Source organism: Scyliorhinus torazame, chromosome 6 (assembly GCF_047496885.1).
Source record: "Scyliorhinus torazame isolate Kashiwa2021f chromosome 6, sScyTor2.1, whole genome shotgun sequence".
Lineage (NCBI taxonomy): Eukaryota > Metazoa > Chordata > Chondrichthyes > Carcharhiniformes > Scyliorhinidae > Scyliorhinus > Scyliorhinus torazame.
Window position 1 is genome coordinate 218093044 of NC_092712.1, and position 20121 is coordinate 218113164.

The 20121-nt window shown below is 48.0% G+C and overlaps 2 protein-coding genes across 11 annotated transcripts in view; both read left to right on the top strand.

Moving 5' to 3' along the window:
• Nucleotides 1-20121, top strand: part of skap2 (src kinase associated phosphoprotein 2) — a 1200731-nt gene that overhangs the window by 87805 nt on the left and 1092805 nt on the right. The gene's annotated exons all lie outside the window — the stretch shown is intronic.
• The window catches only part of LOC140425295 (src kinase-associated phosphoprotein 2-like), a 173081-nt gene that overhangs the window by 32295 nt on the left and 120665 nt on the right, over nucleotides 1-20121 (top strand). For 2 of the 4 annotated variants that reach the window (XM_072509429.1, XM_072509426.1), the window contains exon 2: nucleotides 11210-11322. In XM_072509429.1, the coding sequence (XP_072365530.1) occupies nucleotides 11300-11322 (23 nt within the window). In that variant the 5' untranslated portion in view covers nucleotides 11210-11299. The remainder of the gene's footprint in view (nucleotides 1-11209; nucleotides 11323-20121) is intronic. The other 2 variants (XM_072509430.1, XM_072509427.1) reach the window with 1 other exon arrangement.

The following is a 20121-nucleotide window of genomic DNA, read 5'->3' on the forward strand; positions in this document are numbered from 1 at the left end:
ACTTTAACTTTCCCAACATTGACTGGGACAGCCATAGCATTAGGGGCTTGGATGGAGGGAAATTTGTTGAGTGTATTCAGGAGGAATTTCTCATTCAGTATGTGGATGGACCGACTAGAGAGGGGGCAAAACTTGACCTCGTCTTGGGAAATAAGGAAGGGCAAGTGACAGAAGTGCTAGTGAGAGATCACTTTGGGACAAGTGACCATAACTCCATTAGTTTTAAGATAGCTATGGAGAATGATAGGTCTGGCCCAAGAGTTAAAATTCTTAATTGGGGCAAGGCCAATTTTGATGGTATCAGACAGGAACTTGCAGAGGTAGATTGGGGGAGACTGTTGGCAGGCAAAGGGACGGCTGGTAAATGGGAGGCTTTTAAAAATGTGTTAACCAGGGTGCAGGGTAAGCACATTCCCTTTAGAGTGAAGGGCAAGGCTGGTAGAAGTAGGGAACCCTGGATGACTCGAGATATTGAGACTCTGGTCAAAAAGAAGAAGGAGGCATATGACGTACATAAGCAACTGGGATCAAGTGGATCCCTTGAAGAGTATAGAGATTGTCGAAATAGAGTTAAGAGGGAAATCAGGAGGGCAAAAAGGGGACATGAAATTGCTTTGGCAAATAATGCAAGGGAGAACCCAAAGAGATTCTACAAATACATAAAGGGGAAAAGAGTAACTAGGGACAGAGTAGGGCCTCTTAAGGATCAACAAGGGCATTCTTGTGCAGAGCCACAAGAGTTGGGTGAGATCCTGAATGAATATTTCTCATCGGTATTCACGGTGGAGAAAGGCATGGATGTTAGGAAACTAAGGGAAATAAATAGTGATGTCTTGAGAAGTGTGCATATTACAGAGGAGGAGGTGCTGGAAGTCTTAAAGCGCATCAAGGTAGATAAATCCCCGGGACCTGATGAAATGTATCCCAGGATGTTGTGGGAGGCTAGGGAGGAAATTGCGGGTCCCCTAACAGAGATATTTGAATCATCAGCAGCCACAGGTGAGGTGCCTGAAGATTGGAGAGTGGCGAATGTTGTGCCCTTGTTTAAGAAGGGCAGCAGGGAAAAGCCTGGGAACTACAGACCGGTGAGCCTAACGTCTGTAGTAGGTAAGTTGCTAGAAGGTATTCTGAGAGACAGGATCTACAAGCATTTAGAGAGGCAAGGACTGATTTGGGGCAGTCAGCATGGCTTTGTGCGTGGAAAATCATGTCTCACAAATTTGATTGAGTTTTTTGAGGGGGTGACCAAGAAGGTAGATGAGGGCAGTGCAGTAGACGTTGTCTACATGGACTTTAGCAAAGCCTTTGACAAGGTACCGCATGGTAGGTTGTTGCAGAAGGTTAAAGCTCACGGGATCCAGGGTGAGGTTGCCAATTGGATTCAAAATTGGCTGGACGACAGAAGGCAGAGGGTGGTTGTAGAGGGTTGTTTTTCAAACTGGAGGCCTGTGACCAGTGGTGTGCCTCAGGTATCGGTGCTGGGTCCACTGTTATTTGTGATTTATATTAACGATTTGGATGAGAATTTAGGAGGCATGGTTAGTAAGTTTGCAGATGACACCAAGATTGGTGGCACAGTGGATAGTGAAGAAGGTTATCTAGGATTGCAACGGGATCTTGATCAATTAGGCCAGTGGGCCGACGAATGGCAGATGGAGTTTAATTTAGATAAATGTGAGGTGATGCATTTTGGCAGATCGAATCAGGCCAGGACCTACTCAGTTAATGGTATGGCGTTGGGGAGAGTTATAGAACAAAGAGATCTAGGAGTACAGGTTCATAGCTCCTTGAAGGTGGAGTCGCAGGTGGACAGGGTGGTGAAGAAGGCATTCGGCATGCTTGGTTTCATTGGTCAGAACATTGAATACAGGAGTGGGACGTCTTGTTGAAGTTGTACAAGACATTGGTACGGCCACACTTGGAATACTGTGTGCAGTTCTGGTCACCCTATTATAGAAAGGATATTATGAAACTGGAAAGAGTGCAGAAAAGACTTACTAGGATGTTGCCGGGACTTGATGGTTTGAGTTATAAGGAGAGGCTGGATAGACTGGGACTTTTTTCCTTGGAGCGTAGGAGGCTTAGGGGTGATCTTATAGAGGTCTATAAAATAATGAGGGGCATAGATAAGGTAGATAGTCAACATCTTTTCCCAAAGGTAGGGGAGTCTAAAACTAGAGGGCATAGGTTTAAGGTGAGAGGGGAGAGATTCAGAAGGGCCCAGAGGGGCAATTTCTTCACTCAGAGGGTAGTGAGTGTCTGGAATGGGCTGCCAGAGGTAGTAGTAGAGGCAGGTACAATTGTGTCTTTTAAAAAACATTTAGATAGTTACATGGGTAAGATGGGTATAGAGGGTTATGGGCCAAGTGCGGGCAACTTGGACTATCTTAATGGTAAAAACTGGGCGGCATGGACTGGTTGGGCCGAAGGGCCTGTTTCCATGCTGTAAACTTCTATGATTCTATGATTCTACTCTCTTCATCACAACCTGACCGACTCTACTCTCTTCCTCCACGACCTGACCCGACTCTACTCTCTTCATCCACGACCCGACCGACTCTACTCTCTTCACCACGACCTGACCCGACTCTATTCTCTTCCTCCACTACCTAACCCGACTCTACTCTCTTCATCCACGGCCTGACCCGACTCACCTCTCTTCCTCCACTACCTGACCCGACTCTCTTCCTCCACTACCTAACTCGACTCTTTTCCTCCACTACCTGACCCGACTCTCTTCCTCCACGAACTGACCCGACTCGACTCTCTTCCTCCACTACCTGACTCGACTCTACTCTCTTCGTTCACTACCCAACTCGACTCTCTTCCTCCACTACCTAACCCGACTCTTCCACGACCTAACCCGACTCTTCCGCTACCTGACTCGAATCTCTTCCTCAACTACCTGACTCGACTCTACTCTCTTCCTCCACTACCTGACCCAACTCTATTCTCTTCCTCCACGACCTGACCCGACTCTCTTCCTCCACTACCTGACCCGGCTCTCTTTCTCCACTACCCAACCCGACTCTCTTTCTCCACTACCCGACTCGACTCTCTTCCTCCACTACCCAAATCGATACTCTTCCTCAACTCCCTGAATCGACTCTCTTTCTCCACTACTCAACCCGACTCTCTTTCTCCACTACCCAACCCGACTCTCTTTCTCCACTATCCGACTCGATTCTCTTCCTCCACTACCTGACCGACTCTACTCTCTTCCTGCACTACCTAACCCGAGTCTACTCTCTTCATCCACGACCTGTCCGACTCTACTCTCTTCATCCACGACCTGACCCGACTCAACTCTTTTCCTCCACAACCTGATCCCACTCGACTCTCTTCCTCCACTACCCGACTCGACTCTTTTCCTCCACTACCCAACTCAACTCTCTTCCTCCTCTACCTGACCCGACTCTCTTCCTCCATGACCTGACCCGACTCGACTCTCTTCCTCCACTACCTGACACGACTCTACTCTCTTCCTTTACTACCCAACTCAACTCACTTCCTCCACTACCTGACCCGACTCTACTCTCTTCCTCCGCTACCTGATCGACTCTACTCTCTTCCTCCACTAGCTGACCGACTCTACTCTCTTCCTTCACAACTGACTGACTCTAATCTCTTCCTCCACAATCTGACCCGACTCGACTCTCTTCCTCCACTACCCAACCCAACATTCTTCCTCCACTACCCGACTCGACTCTTTTCCTCCTCTACCCGACTCGACTCACTTCCTCCACTACCCAACTCGACTCTCTTCCTCCACTACCTGACCCGACTCTCTTCCTCCATGACCTGACCCGACTCGACTCTCTTCCTCCACTACCTGACACGACTCTACTCTCTTCCTCCACTACCTGACCCGACTCCAATCTCTTCCTCCACTACCTGACCGACTCTACTCTCTTCCTTCACAACTGACTGACTCTAATCTCTTCCTCCATTTCCTGTCCCGTCCCGACTCTCATCCTCCATTACCTGACCCAACTGTCTCTCTCTCCCCAACCTGATTCGACTCTCTTCCCAACCGTCTCTACTCCATTCCTCCACAATCTGACCCGACTCGACTCTCTTCCTCCACTACCTAACCCGACTCTTCCACTATCTAACCCGACTCTTCCACTACCTGACTTGACTCTCTTCCTCAACTACCTGACCCGACTCTCTTCCTCAACTACCTGACCCGACTCTCTTCCTCCACTATCTGACCCGGCTCTCTTTCTCCACTACCCGACCCGACTCTCTTTCTCCACTACCCGACTCTACTCTCTTCCTCCACTACCCAACTCGATTCTCTTCCTCCACTACCCAACTCGATTCTCTTCCTCCACTCCCTGAATCGACTCTCTTTCTCCACTACACAACCCGACTCTCTTTCTCCACTACCCAACCAGACTCTCTTCCTCGACTACCTGACCCGAGTCGACTCTCTTCATCCACGACCCGACCGACTCTACTCTCTTCAGACACGACCTGACCCGACTCAACTCTTATCCTCCACAACCTGACCCGACTCGACTCTCTTCCTCCACTACCCAACTCGACTCTCTTCCTCCACTACCTGACCCGACTCCTTTCCTCCACTACCTGACCTGACTCTTTTCCTCCACTACCTGACACGACTCTCTTCCTCCACGACCTGACCCGACTCGACTCTCTTCCTCCACTACCCGACTCGACTCTCTTCCTCCACTACCCGACTCGACTCTCTTCCTCCATGACCTGACACGACTCTACTCTCTTCCTTTACTACCCAACTCAACTCACTACCTCCACTACCTGATCCGACTCTACTCTCTTCCTCCACTACCTGACCCGACTCCAATCTCTTCCTCCACTACCTGACCGACTCTACTCTCTTCCTTCACAACTGACTGACTCTAATCTCTTCCTCCATTTCCTGTCCCGTCCCGACTCTCATCCTCCATTACCTGACCCAACTGTCTCTCTCTCCCCAACCTGATTCGACTCTCTTCCCAACCGTCTCTACTCCATTCCTCCACAATCTGACCCGACTCGACTCACTTCCTCCACTACCTAACCCGACTCTTCCACTATCTAACCCGACTCTTCCACTACCTGACTCGACTCTCTTCCTCAACTACCTGACCCGACTCTCTTCCTCAACTACCTGACCCGACTCTCTTCCTCCACTACCTGACCCGGCTCTCTTTCTCCACTACCCGACCCGACTCTACTCTCTTCCTCCACTACCCAACTCGATTCTCTTCCTCCACTACCCAACTCGATTCTCTTCCTCCACTCCCTGAATCGACTCTCTTTCTCCACTACACAACCCGACTCTCTTTCTCCACTACCCAACCCGACTCTTTTCCTCGACTATCTGACCCGAGTCTACTCTCTTCATCCACGACCCGACCGACTCTACTCTCTTCAGACATGACCTGACCCGACTCAACTCTTTTCCTCCACAACCTGACCCGACTCGACTCTCTTCCTCCATTACCCAACTCGACTCTCTTCCTCCACTACCTGACCCGACTCCTTTCCTCCACTACCTGACCTGACTCTCTTCCTCCACTACCTGACCCGACTCTCTTCCTCCACGACCTGACCCGACTCGACTCTCTTCCTCCACTACCTGACTCGACTCTCTTCCTCCACTACCCGACCCGAGTCTTTTCCTCCTCTACCCGACTCGAGCCTTTTCCTCCTCTACCCGACTCTCTTCCTCCACTACCCAACCCGACTCTCTTTCTCCACTATCGAACATGACTCTCTTCCTCCACTACCTGACCGACTCTACTCTCTTCCTGCACTACCTGACCGACTCTTCTCTCTTCCTCCACTACCTGACCGACTCTACTCTCTTCCTGCACTACCCATCTAGATTCTCTTTCTCCACTACCCGACTCGACTCACTTCCTCCGCTACCATCCCGACTCTCTTCCTGCACACCCAGACTCAACTCTCTTTCTCTGCTACCCGACTCAACTCTTTTCCTCCACTACCCGACTCGACTCTCCTCCTCCACTACCCAACTCGACTCTACTCTCTTCCTCCACTACCGGACCGGACCCTACTCTCTTCTTCCACTACCTGACCGACTCTACTCTCTTCCTTCACTACCCAACTCGACTCTATTCCTCCACTACCTGACCCGACTCTTCCACTATCTAACCCGACTCTTCCACTACCTGACTCGACTCTACCCTCTTCCTCCACTACCTGACCCAACTCTACACTCTTCCTCCACTACCTGACCCGGCTCTCTTTCTCCACTACCCAACCCGACTCTCTTTCTCCACTACCCGACTCAACTCTCTTCCTCCACTACCCAACTCCATTCTCTTCCTCCACTACCCAACTCGATTCTCTTCCTCCACTCCCTGAATCGACTCTCTTTCTCCACTATCCGACTCTACTCTCTTCATCCACGACCCGACCGACTCTACTCTCTTCATCCACGACCCGACCGACTCTACTCTCTTCATCCACGACCTGACCCGACTCAACTCTTTTCCTCCACAACCTGACCCGACTCGACTCACTTCCTCCACTACCCAACTAGACTCTCTTCCTCCACTACCTGACCCGACTCTCTTCCTCCACGACCTGACCCGACTCGACTCTCTTCCTCCACTACCCAACCCGACTCTCTTCCTCCACTACCCGACTAAACTCTCTTCCTCCACTACCCGACTCGAGTCTTTTCCTCCTCTACCCGACTCGACTCTCTTCCTCCACTACCCAACCCGACTCTCATTCTCCACTACCCAACTCAACTCTCTTCCTCCACTACCTGACCCGACTCTCTTCCTCCAGGACCTGACCCGACTCGACTCTCTTCCTCCACTACCTGACACGACTCTACTCTCTTCCTTTACTACCCAACTCAACTCACTTCCTCCACTACCTGACCCAACTCCAATCTCTTCCTCCACTAGCTAACCGACTCGACTCTCTTCCTCCACTACCTGACTTGACTCTCTTCCTCCACTACCCAACCCGACTCTCTTCCTCCACTACCCGACTCAACTCTCTTCCTCCACTACCCGACCCGAGTCTTTTCCTCCTCTACCCGACTCGACTCTCTTCCTCCACTACCTGACTTGACTCTCTTTCTCCACTATCCGACACGACTCTCTTCCTCCACTACCTGACCGACTCGACTCTCTTCCTGCACTACCTGACCGACTCGACTCTCTTCCTCCACTACCTGACTTGACTCTCTTCCTCCACTACCCAACCCGACTCTCTTCCTCCACTACCCGACTCAACTCTCTTCCTCCACTACCCGACTCGAGTCTTTTCCTCCTCTTCCCGACTCGGTTCTCTTCCTCCACTACCCAACCCGACTCTCTTTCTCCACTATCCGACTCGACTCTCTTCCTCCACTACCTGACCGACTCTGCTCTCTTCCTCCACTACCTGATCGACTCTACTCTCTTCCTGCACTACCCAACTAGATTCTCTTTCTCCACTACCCGACTCGACTCTCTTTCTCCACTACCCGACTCGACTCACTTCCTCCACTACCATCCCGACTCTCTTCCTGCACTACCAAACTCGACTCTCTTTCTCTACTACCCGACTCCACTCTTTTCCTCCACTACCCGACTCCACTCTCTTCCTCCACTACCCAACTCGACTCTCTTCCTCCACTACCTGACCCGACTCTCTTCCTCCAGGACCTGACCCGACTCGACTCTCTTCCTCCACTACCTGACACGACTCTACTCTCTTCCTTTACTACCCAACTCAACTCACCTCCTCCACTACCTGACCCGACTCCAATCTCTTCCTCCACTAGCTAACCGACTCGACTCGCTTCCTCCACTACCTGACTTGACTCTCTTCCTCCACTACCCAACCCGACTCTCTTCCTCCACTACCCGACTCAACTCTCTTCCTCCACTACCCGACCCGAGTCTTTTCCTCCTCTACCCGACTCGACTCTCTTCCTCCACTACCTGACTTGACTCTCTTTCTCCACTATCCGACACGACTCTCTTCCTCCACTACCTGACCGACTCGACTCTTCCTGCACTACCTGACCGACTCGACTCTCTTCCTCCACTACCTGACTTGACTCTCTTCCTCCACTACCCAACCCGACTCTCTTCCTCCACTACCCGACTCAACTCTCTTCCTCCACTACCCGACTCGAGTCTTTTCCTCCTCTTCCCGACTCGGCTCTCTTCCTCCACTACCCAACCCGACTCTCTTTCTCCACTATCCGACTCGACTCTCTTCCTCCACTACCTGACCGACTCTGCTCTCTTCCTCCACTACCTGATCGACTCTACTCTCTTCCTGCACTACCCAACTAGATTCTCTTTCTCCACTACCCGACTCGACTCTCTTTCTCCACTACCCGACTCGACTCACTTCCTCCACTACCATCCCGACTCTCTTCCTGCACTACCAAACTCGACTCTCTTTCTCTACTACCCGACTCCACTCTTTTCCTCCACTACCCGACTCCACTCTCTTCCTCCACTACCCAACTCGACTCTACTCTCTTCCTCCACTACCGGACCGGACCCTACTCTCTTCTTCCACTACCTGACCCGATTCTACTCTCTTCCTCCACTACCTGATTCGACTCTCTTCCTCCACTACCTGACCAACTCTACTCTCTTCCTCCACTACCTTACCCGACTCTGCTGTCTTCCTCCACTACCTGACTTTCTTCTCTTCCTCCACTACCTGACCAGACTCTACTCTCTTCCTCCACGACCCAACTCTATTCTCTTCCTCCACGACCTGACCCGACTCGACTCTCTTCCTCCACTACCCGACTCGACTCTCTTCCTCCATTACCCGACTCGTCTCTTTTCCTCCTCGACCCGGCTCGACTCTCTTTCTCCACTACCTGACTCGACTCTTTTCCTCCTCTACCTGACTCGACTCTTTTCCTCCTCTACCCGACTCGACTCTCTTCCTCCACTACCCAACTCGACTCTCTTCCTCCACTACCCAAGCCGACTTTCTTCCTCCACTACCCGACTCGACTCTCTTCCTCCACTACCCGACTCGACTCTCTTCCTCCACTACCCAAACCGACTTTCTTCCTCCACTACCCGACTCGACTCTCTTCCTCCACTACCCGACTCGACTCTTTTCCTCCTCTACCCGACTCGACTCACTTCCTCCACTACCCAACTCAACTGTCTTCCTCCACTACCCGACCCGACTCTCTTCCTCCATGACCTGACCCGACTCGACTCTCTTCCTCCACTACCTGACACGACTCTACTCTCTTCCTTTACTACCCAACTCAACTCACTTCCTCCACTACCTGACCCGACTCCAATCTCTTCCTCCACTAGCTGACCGACTCTACTCTCTTCCTCCACTACCTGATTGACTCTACTCTCTTCCTCCACTACCTGACCGACTCTTCTCTCTTCCTCCACTACCTGACCGACTCTACTCTCTTCCTTCACAACTGACTGACTCTAATCTCTTCCTCCATTTCCTGTCCCGTCCCGACTCTCATCCTCCATTACCTGACCCAACTGTCTCTCTCTCCCCAACCTGATTCGACTCTCTTCCCAACCGCCTCTACTCTCTTCCTCCACAATCTGACCCGACTCTACTCTCTTCCTCCACTACTTGACCCGACTGTCTTCCTCCACTAACTGACCCGCTCTCTTTCTCCACTACCCAACACGACTCTCTTTCTCCGCAACCCGACTCGACTCTCTTCCCCCACTACCTGACCGACTCTACTCTCTTCCTGCACTACCTGACCGACTCGACTCTCTTCTTCCACTACCTGACTCGACTCTCTTCCTGAGAGGCCATTCTGCGTGTCGAGTCTGCACTGGCACTGTCTATCCACCTAACCTGCACATCTTTGGACTGTGGGAGGAAACCCACACAGGCACTGGGAGAACGTGAAAACTCCACACAGACAGTAACCCAAGTTGAGGTTGGACCTGGCTCCCTGGAACTCTGAGGCAGTAGTGCTATCACTGTTTCACCCTTGTTCCATTCTGTATTGGACCTTTGGATATATATAAGATATTGGCAGTGCTGCTCCTAATATATCACAATATTTACTTGAGGCATATCAAATTATTTTCCCAACAAATCGTGGCAAAAATTTTTCATTGTCGGTCCAGGGATCAGAACAGCAACTTGTATTTATATGACACTTTAAAACATCCCGAAGCACTTCAAGGCCACTTTATGAAACACGATAGACATAATAAGGAGATATTAGGATAGACCACATAAGGAGATATTAGGATAGACCAAAAGCTTGGCCAAAGAGTTGAGTTTTAAGTAATGCCTTAAAAGAGGAGTGTTTCAGGGAGGGCACTCTAGAGCTTGGGGCCTATGCAGCTGATGTCCAGTGGTGGTGGAATGATTAAAATCAGGGATGCTGAAGAGCATAGGTATCCCAAAGGATTGTGGGGCTGGAGTAGAGTGCAGAGACAGGGAGAGGCAAGGGATTTGAAAACAAAAATAATAAGTTTGAAATTGGGGTGTTGCTTAATAGGGAGTCAGCATATGTCCACCAGCACAGAAATTCGGTTTAGGTTAGAACATGGACAGCAGGGCAGCATGATGGTGCAATGCACCGTGCCGAGCCCGGGTTCGATCACTGTCCGTGTGGAGTTTGCACATTTTCTCCTTGTCTGCGTGGATCTCACCCCCACAACCCAAAGATGTCCAGAGTAGCTGGATTGGCCACGCTAAATTGCCTCTTAATTGGCAAACTTTAAAAAAAGTTTAATTTATTAATCCGGGCAGCAGAGTTTTGAATGACCTCAGGTTTACATAGGATAGAAGGTGACAGACCAGCCCGGAGTGCTTTGGGATAATCAATTCAGAGGTAATAAAAAGCATGGAGGAGGCAAGGCTCCAACTTAGGCATTTACTGCCAGTACTATCATTGCAACAAAATCAGGGCCAATGATGCATCACAGTTGAAATAGCTTATAATACATAAAAATGGGCTTAATAGTCACTGAGACAATATGATCAATTGCCTATTTTTTCAAAATAGTTTTGCCATACCACAGAAACCCTTCCATAACAGGCTGAACATCTCTTTAATGCACTTATAGTTGTGGCTACAGTTTATTTCCTACTGTTTACTTTGTAGTTTTGTCATGCCAAAGTGCTATCTGGGTCAAAATGCTAAAGTACTTATATTTTAATCCTTTGCTACAGGCATTTTGAATTAATTATTGAATAATTATATTTTGTTTATCTTTTTAAAAAGCAGAGAAAGCCACTGACTACATCAATTACTACCAAGGATTGTGGGATTGTTCAGGAGATAGGTCCGACGAACTGACTTTTAAACGTGGCGATGTCATTTATGTTGTTAACAAGGTAAGCAGATACTATTGGACTAAATGCACTATTATTCACATTGAATATGAATGGTAGCACAGTGGTCAGCACTATTGCTTCATAGCGCCAGGCTCCCAGGTTTGATTCCCGGCTTGGCTTACTATCTGTGTGGTGTCTACATGTTCTCCCCGTGTTTGCGTGGGTTTGCTCCGCGTGTTCTGGTTTCCTCCACAAGTCCCGAAAGGCATGCTTGTTAAGTGAATTGGACATTCTGAATCATCCCTCTGTGTACCCGAACAGGTGCTGGAGTGTGGTGACTAGGGGCTTTACACAGTAACTTCATTGCAGTGGTAATGTAAACCTACTTGTGACACTAATAAATATTATTATTGTAAAATAAAAATCATGTTGAACATGTTAAGTTGCTGATGGGGAATTGCAGTAGTGCACTCTTCAGTGTACATGTTGAACTTGTTAAGTTGCTGATGGGGAATTGCAGTAGTGCACTCTTCAGTGTACATGTTGAACTTGTTAAGTGGCTGATGTGGAATTGCAGTCGTGCACTCTTCAGTGTACATGTTGAACGCGTTAAGTTGCTGATGGAGAATTGCAGTAGTGCACTCTTCAATGTATATGAGCACTGATGTACATTTTTAGTTGTGTTCATATTTGTTTTTTAACATGGGCATTATATTTTATAAAGAAAAACATTTAAGAAGCAAAATTAGTATTTATATTACACACATATTCATAATATTACAATATTTAATTAGAATATCAGTTGAAAGTCAGAGGAAATCAGGGGGAAAAACCCTTCACTGATTGGACTGATAGCTAGTATATAGAAAGATGGTTTTGTTTTTTGAAGGCTAATCATCTCAGCCCAGGGACCTCGCCGCAGAAGTTCCTCCGGGTAACCAAAGTTCAAAATACACAAGGGCAGTGGGAGAAATCACCCCCCCCCAAAAATGCCCCAGAAAATTGAATGGCGGGGGCGACCAATCCCAGAAGTCACCCCGATAAATGGAAGTGACAGAGTCTGTGAGGTGCTGCTCTTCGATCACAGGTAGCATTCTCCAATGCTTGCATACTAGTGAACCTATCAGCAGCAGATATGGAGAGAAACAGCATGTGATTACAGGATAAATGAGCAGTGGGAAGGTGAATGTCAGCGCATTAGCCTGAGACATGCGCACCCGAGTGACAGCTTTAAGGGGCTGAGAGAGGGAGCGGGACTACAAGGGGGAGCAGGGCTGTGAAGGAGGAGAGAGACCAGCAGATTTACAGTACAACAAAGGTTATAACTGTTTGTTTGTACCCAGAGCACCAGCTCCATACCGTGGGATTGGAGACATCTTAAATTACAATCTGGTTAAGGTGTCAACTTCCTGTGGGCTTAGCTACAATGTAAGTGGATTCACTAGCTCGTGGAGAAGTAAAAATATCTTGAATATCTTTGTTCTGCTGGTTTGCGATCATTTACATCACTGATACTACCTCTTGAAGTCTAAACATACATCTTAGCATACAAATTAGGAGCAGAAGTAGGCCACTCGGGCCCTTGAATCTGCTCGACAACTCAATAAGACCATGGCTGATCTGATGATGGCCTCAACTTCACATTCTGCCTAGCCCCTGATAACCTTTTACTCCCCTGTTAGTCAATCATTTGTATACTTTTGCCTTAAAAGTATTCAGTAACTCTGTCTCCACTCCTCTCTGGAGAAGAGATTTTCAAAGCCTCACAACCCTGAGTGAAAAATATTCTCCTCATTGCTATCTTAAATGGGAGGGACTGTATCCCCTAGTTCTAGTCTCTCTCACAAGGGGAAACACCATTTCAACTCCATCCTGTCAAGTCTCCTCAGAATCTCATATATCTCCATAAGATCACCTCTCAATCTTCTAAACTCCAATAGATGCAGGCCGAGCTCTCCAACCTTTCCTCATAAGAAAACCCCCAATCCCAGGTATCAGTTGATTCCTTGCATCCCATTCACAACTACTTATCTTTGTACCATTAGCAAATTTAGCAACCATACATTTCATCCTTTCATCAAAGTCATTGATATGAATTATAAATAGTGGAGAACCAGAAACGGATCCCTATGACACTCCACTTGTCACATCTTGCCAACTGGAAAATTACCCGTTTATGCCTATTTTCTTTTTCCTATTAGCTAACCAATCCTATATCCATGCTAATATGTTTATCCCCTACACCATGAGCTATTATTTTGCGTAGTAACCTTTGATGTGGAACCTTGTCAAATGTCTTCTGGAAATCTAAGTACAGAACATCCACTGGTTCCCCTTTATCCACGTTTCCTTGTTACTTCTTGGAGTATAACTTGGAGTTATACACTTGGAGTATAGTGTTCAATTCTGGTCGCCACACTACCAGAAGGATGTGGAGGCTTTAGAGAGGGTGCAGAAGAGATTTACCAGAATGTTGCCTGGTATGGAGGGCATAAGCTATGAGGAGCGGTTGAATAAACTCGGTTTGTTCTCACTGGAACGAAGGAGGTTGAGGGGCGACCTGATAGAGGTATACAAAATTATGAGGGGCATAGACAGAGTGGATAGTCAGAGGCTTTTCCCCAAGGTAGAGGGGTCAATTACTAGGGGGCATAGGTTTAAGGTGAGAGGGGCAAGGTTTAGAGTAGATGTACGAGGCAAGTTTTTTACGCAGAGGGTAGTGGGTACCTGGAACTCGCTACCGGAGGAGGTAGTGGAAGCAGGGACGATGGGGACATTTAAGGGGCATCTTGACAAATATATGAATAGGATGGGAATAGAAGGATACGGACCCAGGAAGTGTAGAAGATTGTAGTTTAGTCGGGCAGTATGGTCGGCACGGGCTTGGAGGGCCGAAGGGCCTGTTCCTGTGCTGTACATTTCTTTGTTCTTTGTTCCTCAAAAAACTTCAATAGATTAGCCAAACATGATTTCCCTTTCGCAAATCCATGTTGACTCTGCCTGACTGCATTGTGAATTTCTAAGTGCCCTACTATATCCTCCTTAATAATATATTCCAGCATTTTCCCTATGACGGATATTAAACCAAGTGGCCTGTAGTTTCCTGCTTTTCTTTAAATTGTAGAGTCACATTTACTATTTTCCAATCTGATGCGACCATTCCAGAATTTAGGAAATTTTGGAAAATTTAAACCAACACATCTATTATCCCAGCAGCCCTTTCTTTTCAGACTCCAGGATGAAGTCCATCAAAAACCAATGATGTGTCAGCCTTTAGTTCTAATAATTTTCTCAATACTCTTTTCCTGGTGCTTGGTTTAAGTTCCTCCTTTACTTTCACCTCCTGATCCACAATTATTTCTGGGATGCCACTTGTATCCTCTATAATGAAGACAAATGCAAAATATCTATTAAAGACATCTGCCATTTCCTTATTTTCCATTATTAATTCCCTGAACTCTCTCGATGAGAGAGTTTGCTTACTCTTTTCCTTCAAATGCCTGTAGAAACCCTTACTATCTATTTTTATATTTCTAGCTAGCTTTCAATTTCTTCCTCCTTATTAATCTTTTAGTCATTCTTTGCTGTTCTTTATATCCTGTCCAATCTTCTAAACTGGAGGGGCTGGTTTAGCACACTGGGATAAATAGCTGGCTTTTAAAGCACACCAAGGCAAGCCAGCAGTGCAGGTTCAATTCCCGTACCAGCCTCCCCGAACAGGCACTGGAATGTGGCGACTAGGGGCTTTTCACAGTAACTTCATTTGAAGCCTACTTGTGACAATAAGCAATTTTCATTTTTTCATTTTCAACTGCCAATCACCTTTGTGGAACTATACACTTTTTCTTTCAATCTGATACTACCCTCAACTTCCTTAGTTAGCCACTATTAGTGCATCCGTCCCTTAGAGTCTTTCTTTCTCACTGGAATGTATCTATTCTGAAAGTTCTCCTGAAATGTCTGCCAGAGCATCTCTACTGAGCCAACCCTTAACCTAATTTCCCAGTTCACTTGAGCCAGCTCCTATTTTTCTTGCTCTCACAATTGCTCTTATTTAAGTTTAAAACACTAGTCTTTGATCCACTCTCCTCCCCCTCAATCTGAATGTGAACATCAATCATATTAATCTGCTACTTAGGAGTACCTTCACTATGAGGTCAATAATTAATCCTGTCTCATTGCACAGGACCAGAACCAGTGCAGCCTGCTCTCTAGTTGGCTCTAGAACATGTTGCTCTGAGAAACTTTCCTGAAAACACTCTTACGGACTCATCATCTAGGTCACCTTTGCCAATCTTATTCATCCAATCTGTATGTAGATTATTATCACCCATGATTGTCACTGTACTTTCTTCACAAGCCCTCATTATTTCTTCTTGTATCCCCAATCCAACAATGTGGTTATTGCTAGGGGGCGTATAAACCACCTCCACAAGCGACTTTTTCCATTTACTATTTCTCATCTCCACTTAAACTGATTCCATATCCTGACCTCTAGAACGGGGGTCATCTCTCTCACTATTGTACCAATGTCATTCTTAATTTACAGAGCTACCCCTCCACCTTTTCTTAGCTTTCTGTTCTTCCATAGTGTTATATACTGTGAAATATTCAGGTCCTGCACTTTGTCATCTTGAAGCCATGTTTCTGTGATGGCTGTCAGATCATACATGTTTATTTCCATTTATGTTGCCAATTCATCTGCTTTGCTACAAATGCTCACGGCATTCAGATACAGAGCCTTTAATAATGTATTTTTCCCATTCTCCAAACTTTAGCATTATTTTTTGGTGTACTCTTGGTTTCTATCTGTTCCTTACTGCCATGCTCTGATCACCATTTCCCTCATTGCTACCTTGCTCTCTTGCTGTGTTTTCTCTATTTAATTTATCACATCATCCCTATCACTATTTGAATGAGGATAGACTTCTTGCTATTGCCTATTTATATAGGTGGAAGAGTTTGAGAAATTTTCAATTGCATAATTAATTCTGATGGTTCAAGAGCTAGATTACTGACCAAAAAATAGTGGGAATGTCACAAGGCTAAGGAATTGTCGGGCACAGAGTGGGCACGGGCAAAATTAAGAACAGATAGCTGGGGGCCTTTATCATGTGTCACAAATGCACATGTTACCACATTAAAAACTCCTGTTATGCACAACCTTAAGGTCTTGCTGTCATTAACCCTCCTCCCAGTGAGATAGCACTTCATCCCATCAGGACACAGCTCTTCTCGCAGGCCCGAAGGTCCGACAAATGGGGAGGCCCACTCGAAGAGAATACAACATAATTCCTGAAAGGGCTCGAGTATTAATCAGTGAGCCTTGGACCCTCGCCCCTAATGTCCCTCTAGTGCAACAAAGTGATATAGGGCTACAAGTCACTTGCACATGAGCTGGGGAGTCAGCATGCTGGCAACAGGCAGACAGGAGTCAGACATAAACAATAACTGAGGTGTATCACAGAGCTTTCCTCACTGCAGCCGTCATCAACCTCCTGCATTTTCTGGTCAGCAGGCACAAGGACTCCCCAGGCCCAGCATCCTGGTAGAAGTCTTACAACACCAGGTTAAAGTCCAACAGGTTTGTTTCGAATCACTAACTTTCGGAGCACTGCTCCTTCCTCAGGTGACTCAGTGCTCCGTAAGCTAGTGATTCGAAACAAATCTGTTGGACTTTAACCTGGTGTTGTAAGACTTCTTACTGTGCTCACCCCAGTCCAATGCCGGCGTCTCCACATCACAGCACCTTGATGACTGAGGTTTACTGCAATCCTCCTTCCATGGTCACAGAGGGGTTAGCACAATCATGGTGGGGGTGGGGCTTCTTCTTAAGCTGTCAGACAACATGGTGTTGCTTTAGTGTGAAGGAGAAAGCTATGAGGACAGCCCTGGTCCTTTTATCCCATGCAAGCCCTCACCCCGCCTGTCCTCCATCCTCCGGCTCCTCTTGGGCCTCTTCCTCTACTCTCTCCTGACCTTACTCCTCATCCGAGGAGACGTTCCACTCCTCCAAGTTTTCATCAGTAAAGTGGTTGCTCCGCTGCAATGCCAAGTTATGTAGGCCGCAGCAGACCACCACGATGCGGGAGACCCTCTGGGGACTTTGTAGGGCCGTAACAGACCTGTTGAAGCAGTGGAAGGGCATCTTAAAGAGATCGATGCATTGCTCAATCACAGACTGGGTGACACCGTGACCCTTGATAAAACACAAGCCTTTGCTTCAGCCTTAGGCCTCCACCCTAGCGTCATCAGCCAAGACCTCAGCAAGCCATCTCTGCAACCCTGTTTGACTCTCGAATATTCCAGGGATTTGCAATTGTCCAAGGATGAAGCTACCATACATAAAATTTACAGTGCAGAAGGAAAATGTGCACACAAGTGCATGAACCTCATTTGGTGGTCACACATCAGCTGGACATTAGGGAGTGGAACCCCTTCCTGTTGATCAATGGGATTTCCTGATGCCATGAGGCACATAGAGCAACATGAGTGCAGCCGATTTGCCCCCTGCACCTGCAGCAGACCAACTATGGTGACGAATCCCACAGTTCTCTCATCCTGCTGGGCCTGGCCTAGGATGAAATGGATGAAGTCCAAAGCCCTAGCATTGAAAGCATAAAGTGCACCAGTGAGTTCACGGATGCATTTATGGACGGACGACTGCGGAATGCCATACAGGTCACACGTGGAGCCATGGAACGAACCTTTTGCACAGAAGTTGGGAGCTGCCGTGACCTTCACGGTCACAGTGAGGGGATGCCCTCCACCTCCACATGACCAAGTTTGACAGAACGTGGCACATGTACTGCACTGTCTCACTGTCGAGGCAGAATCACCTGAGACACGTTGACCCATAGCTCCATGAAGGACTCACGGTCCTGTATACTCTCAGTCTCCTCCTTTGCTTTCGTGCCCCCTCTGTTCAGCTGCTGCTGCCTCTGGCCCTTGAGTCTGCCCTTTGGCCCCCAGGTCTCCTGCTGCTGGGTCTTCCCTGGGTGCCACCATTTGTTGCTGCTGGAGTTTTCCCCACTTAACGTCAGCACCTCGCCTCACCCATTGTCCTCCCAGTCTTGGATGCAGCCAGTCCTATACCTTATCCAGTGGCTGCCACTCAAGCACATGTCTGGTGCTTCTTCATCTCCATTGCTTGACTTGTCCCAGTCAATGCCCTAGCCCCTTCAGAGTCGCCTGTAACCTCCCGTCTGCTTGTCCCCTCCTTTATTCTCCACATCATTCTGGGTTCTGACAGGTGATTTCAGTGGTTACGCATCCCTCATGGGCAGGGTCAACATTACCCGTTCTCTTTGATGGGTAATGGATTCTCAATGGCAGGCGCTGGGGACATGCAGACACGGTCCCTCTTGATCCTGCGCACCCAAGAGTTTATCCTTGAACTATGAATTATCATCCCTTTCCTTGACTTTGGGAATATGGGATCTGACACCATTAAGGGTTCACTCATGAGGGCCAATTAATTTGATGAGCATGAGTCTCAGGAATGTATGAGGGCAGAATTACTTTACACATCAGGGATAGTAAAGACTAATAGGCACCCTTCTTACTCAGGCTGCATCATCCGGAGATCTCCGTGCTCTCTGGCCTTTGCACTTAAGACTCCTGGGGGACTCCTGGATAGCCCCACCCCTCCCCCTATTCCCCTCCCGGGTCTGTCCCTGGGTCAGCACGCTGATGTCAGGAGAAGGCGGTCTGCCTTGCTGAGCTCTGGGCATGCGCACTGCTGAGGTGACAGGCATGCATGGGACGGCCAGTATTCTGAAAGCCGGTCACGGCTGGCACTTTTAAAAACTGGTGACGGTGGTTGGGCACTTCATCCCGCGATCGGGCTGGCCTGCCGACCCTCCCCACACCCGCCCGCGATCCACCTGCGGCTCGCGACCCTGACTTTGAAAATGACTGTGGTAGAGAAGGGTGCTTGCCTCTTTCTTCCCTCTTGGAGGACATGGCGCCTGGTTTCTGTTTTAAAAAAATAGTAGTAATTCACGTCCATGTGACATGACGCCTGGTGGACGGGAAGATTCAGTGAGGTCTGAAGATTCGACTTTAACCTCGTGAAGTAAATTATAACGCATTCAAATTTATGCACAGCAGGTTCACGCCCTTCCTGGGCATGAAGTTTCATAGAATTTACAGTGCAGAAGGAGGCCATTCGGCCCATCGAGTCTGCTCCGGCTCTTGGAAAGAGCACCCTATCCAAGGTCAACACTTCCACCCTATCCCCATAACCCAGTAACCCCACCCAACACTAAGGGCAATTTTGGACACTAAGGGCAATTTATCATGGCCAATCCACCTAACCTGCACATCTTTGGACTGTGGGAGGAAACCGGAGCACCCAGAGGAAACCCACGCACACACGGGGAGGATATACAGACTCCGCACAGACAGAGACCCAAGCCGGAATTGAACCTGGGACCTTGGAGCTGTGAAGCAATTGTGCTGTCCATAATGCTACCATGCTGCCATCAGGAGGGCCTGGGATCATGACGATTAGAAATCTTGCCGGTGCAAATCCCAATTTTGGCCTCTTGTGATATTTTATGGCCTGCTAAATTCCGCCCAATGACTACAAGGGCTGTGTCCTCCCTCTGCATCCAATCAAGCGTGAATTTTCTTTTTGTTTTTACCGTTTGAAGCTGATGACAGTTCTTTTAATATATGAATGATTAAATATTTTCCGTAATGTATCACAAAATATTCGGCGTGTATTCATAAGATATAGGAGCAGAATTGGGCCAATCGGCCCATCGAGGCTGCTCCGTCATTCTATCATGGCTGATGTGTTCTTCATCTGCCACCTACAATGTTACAGGCCAAGAGCTGGTTTGCAAATCAGCC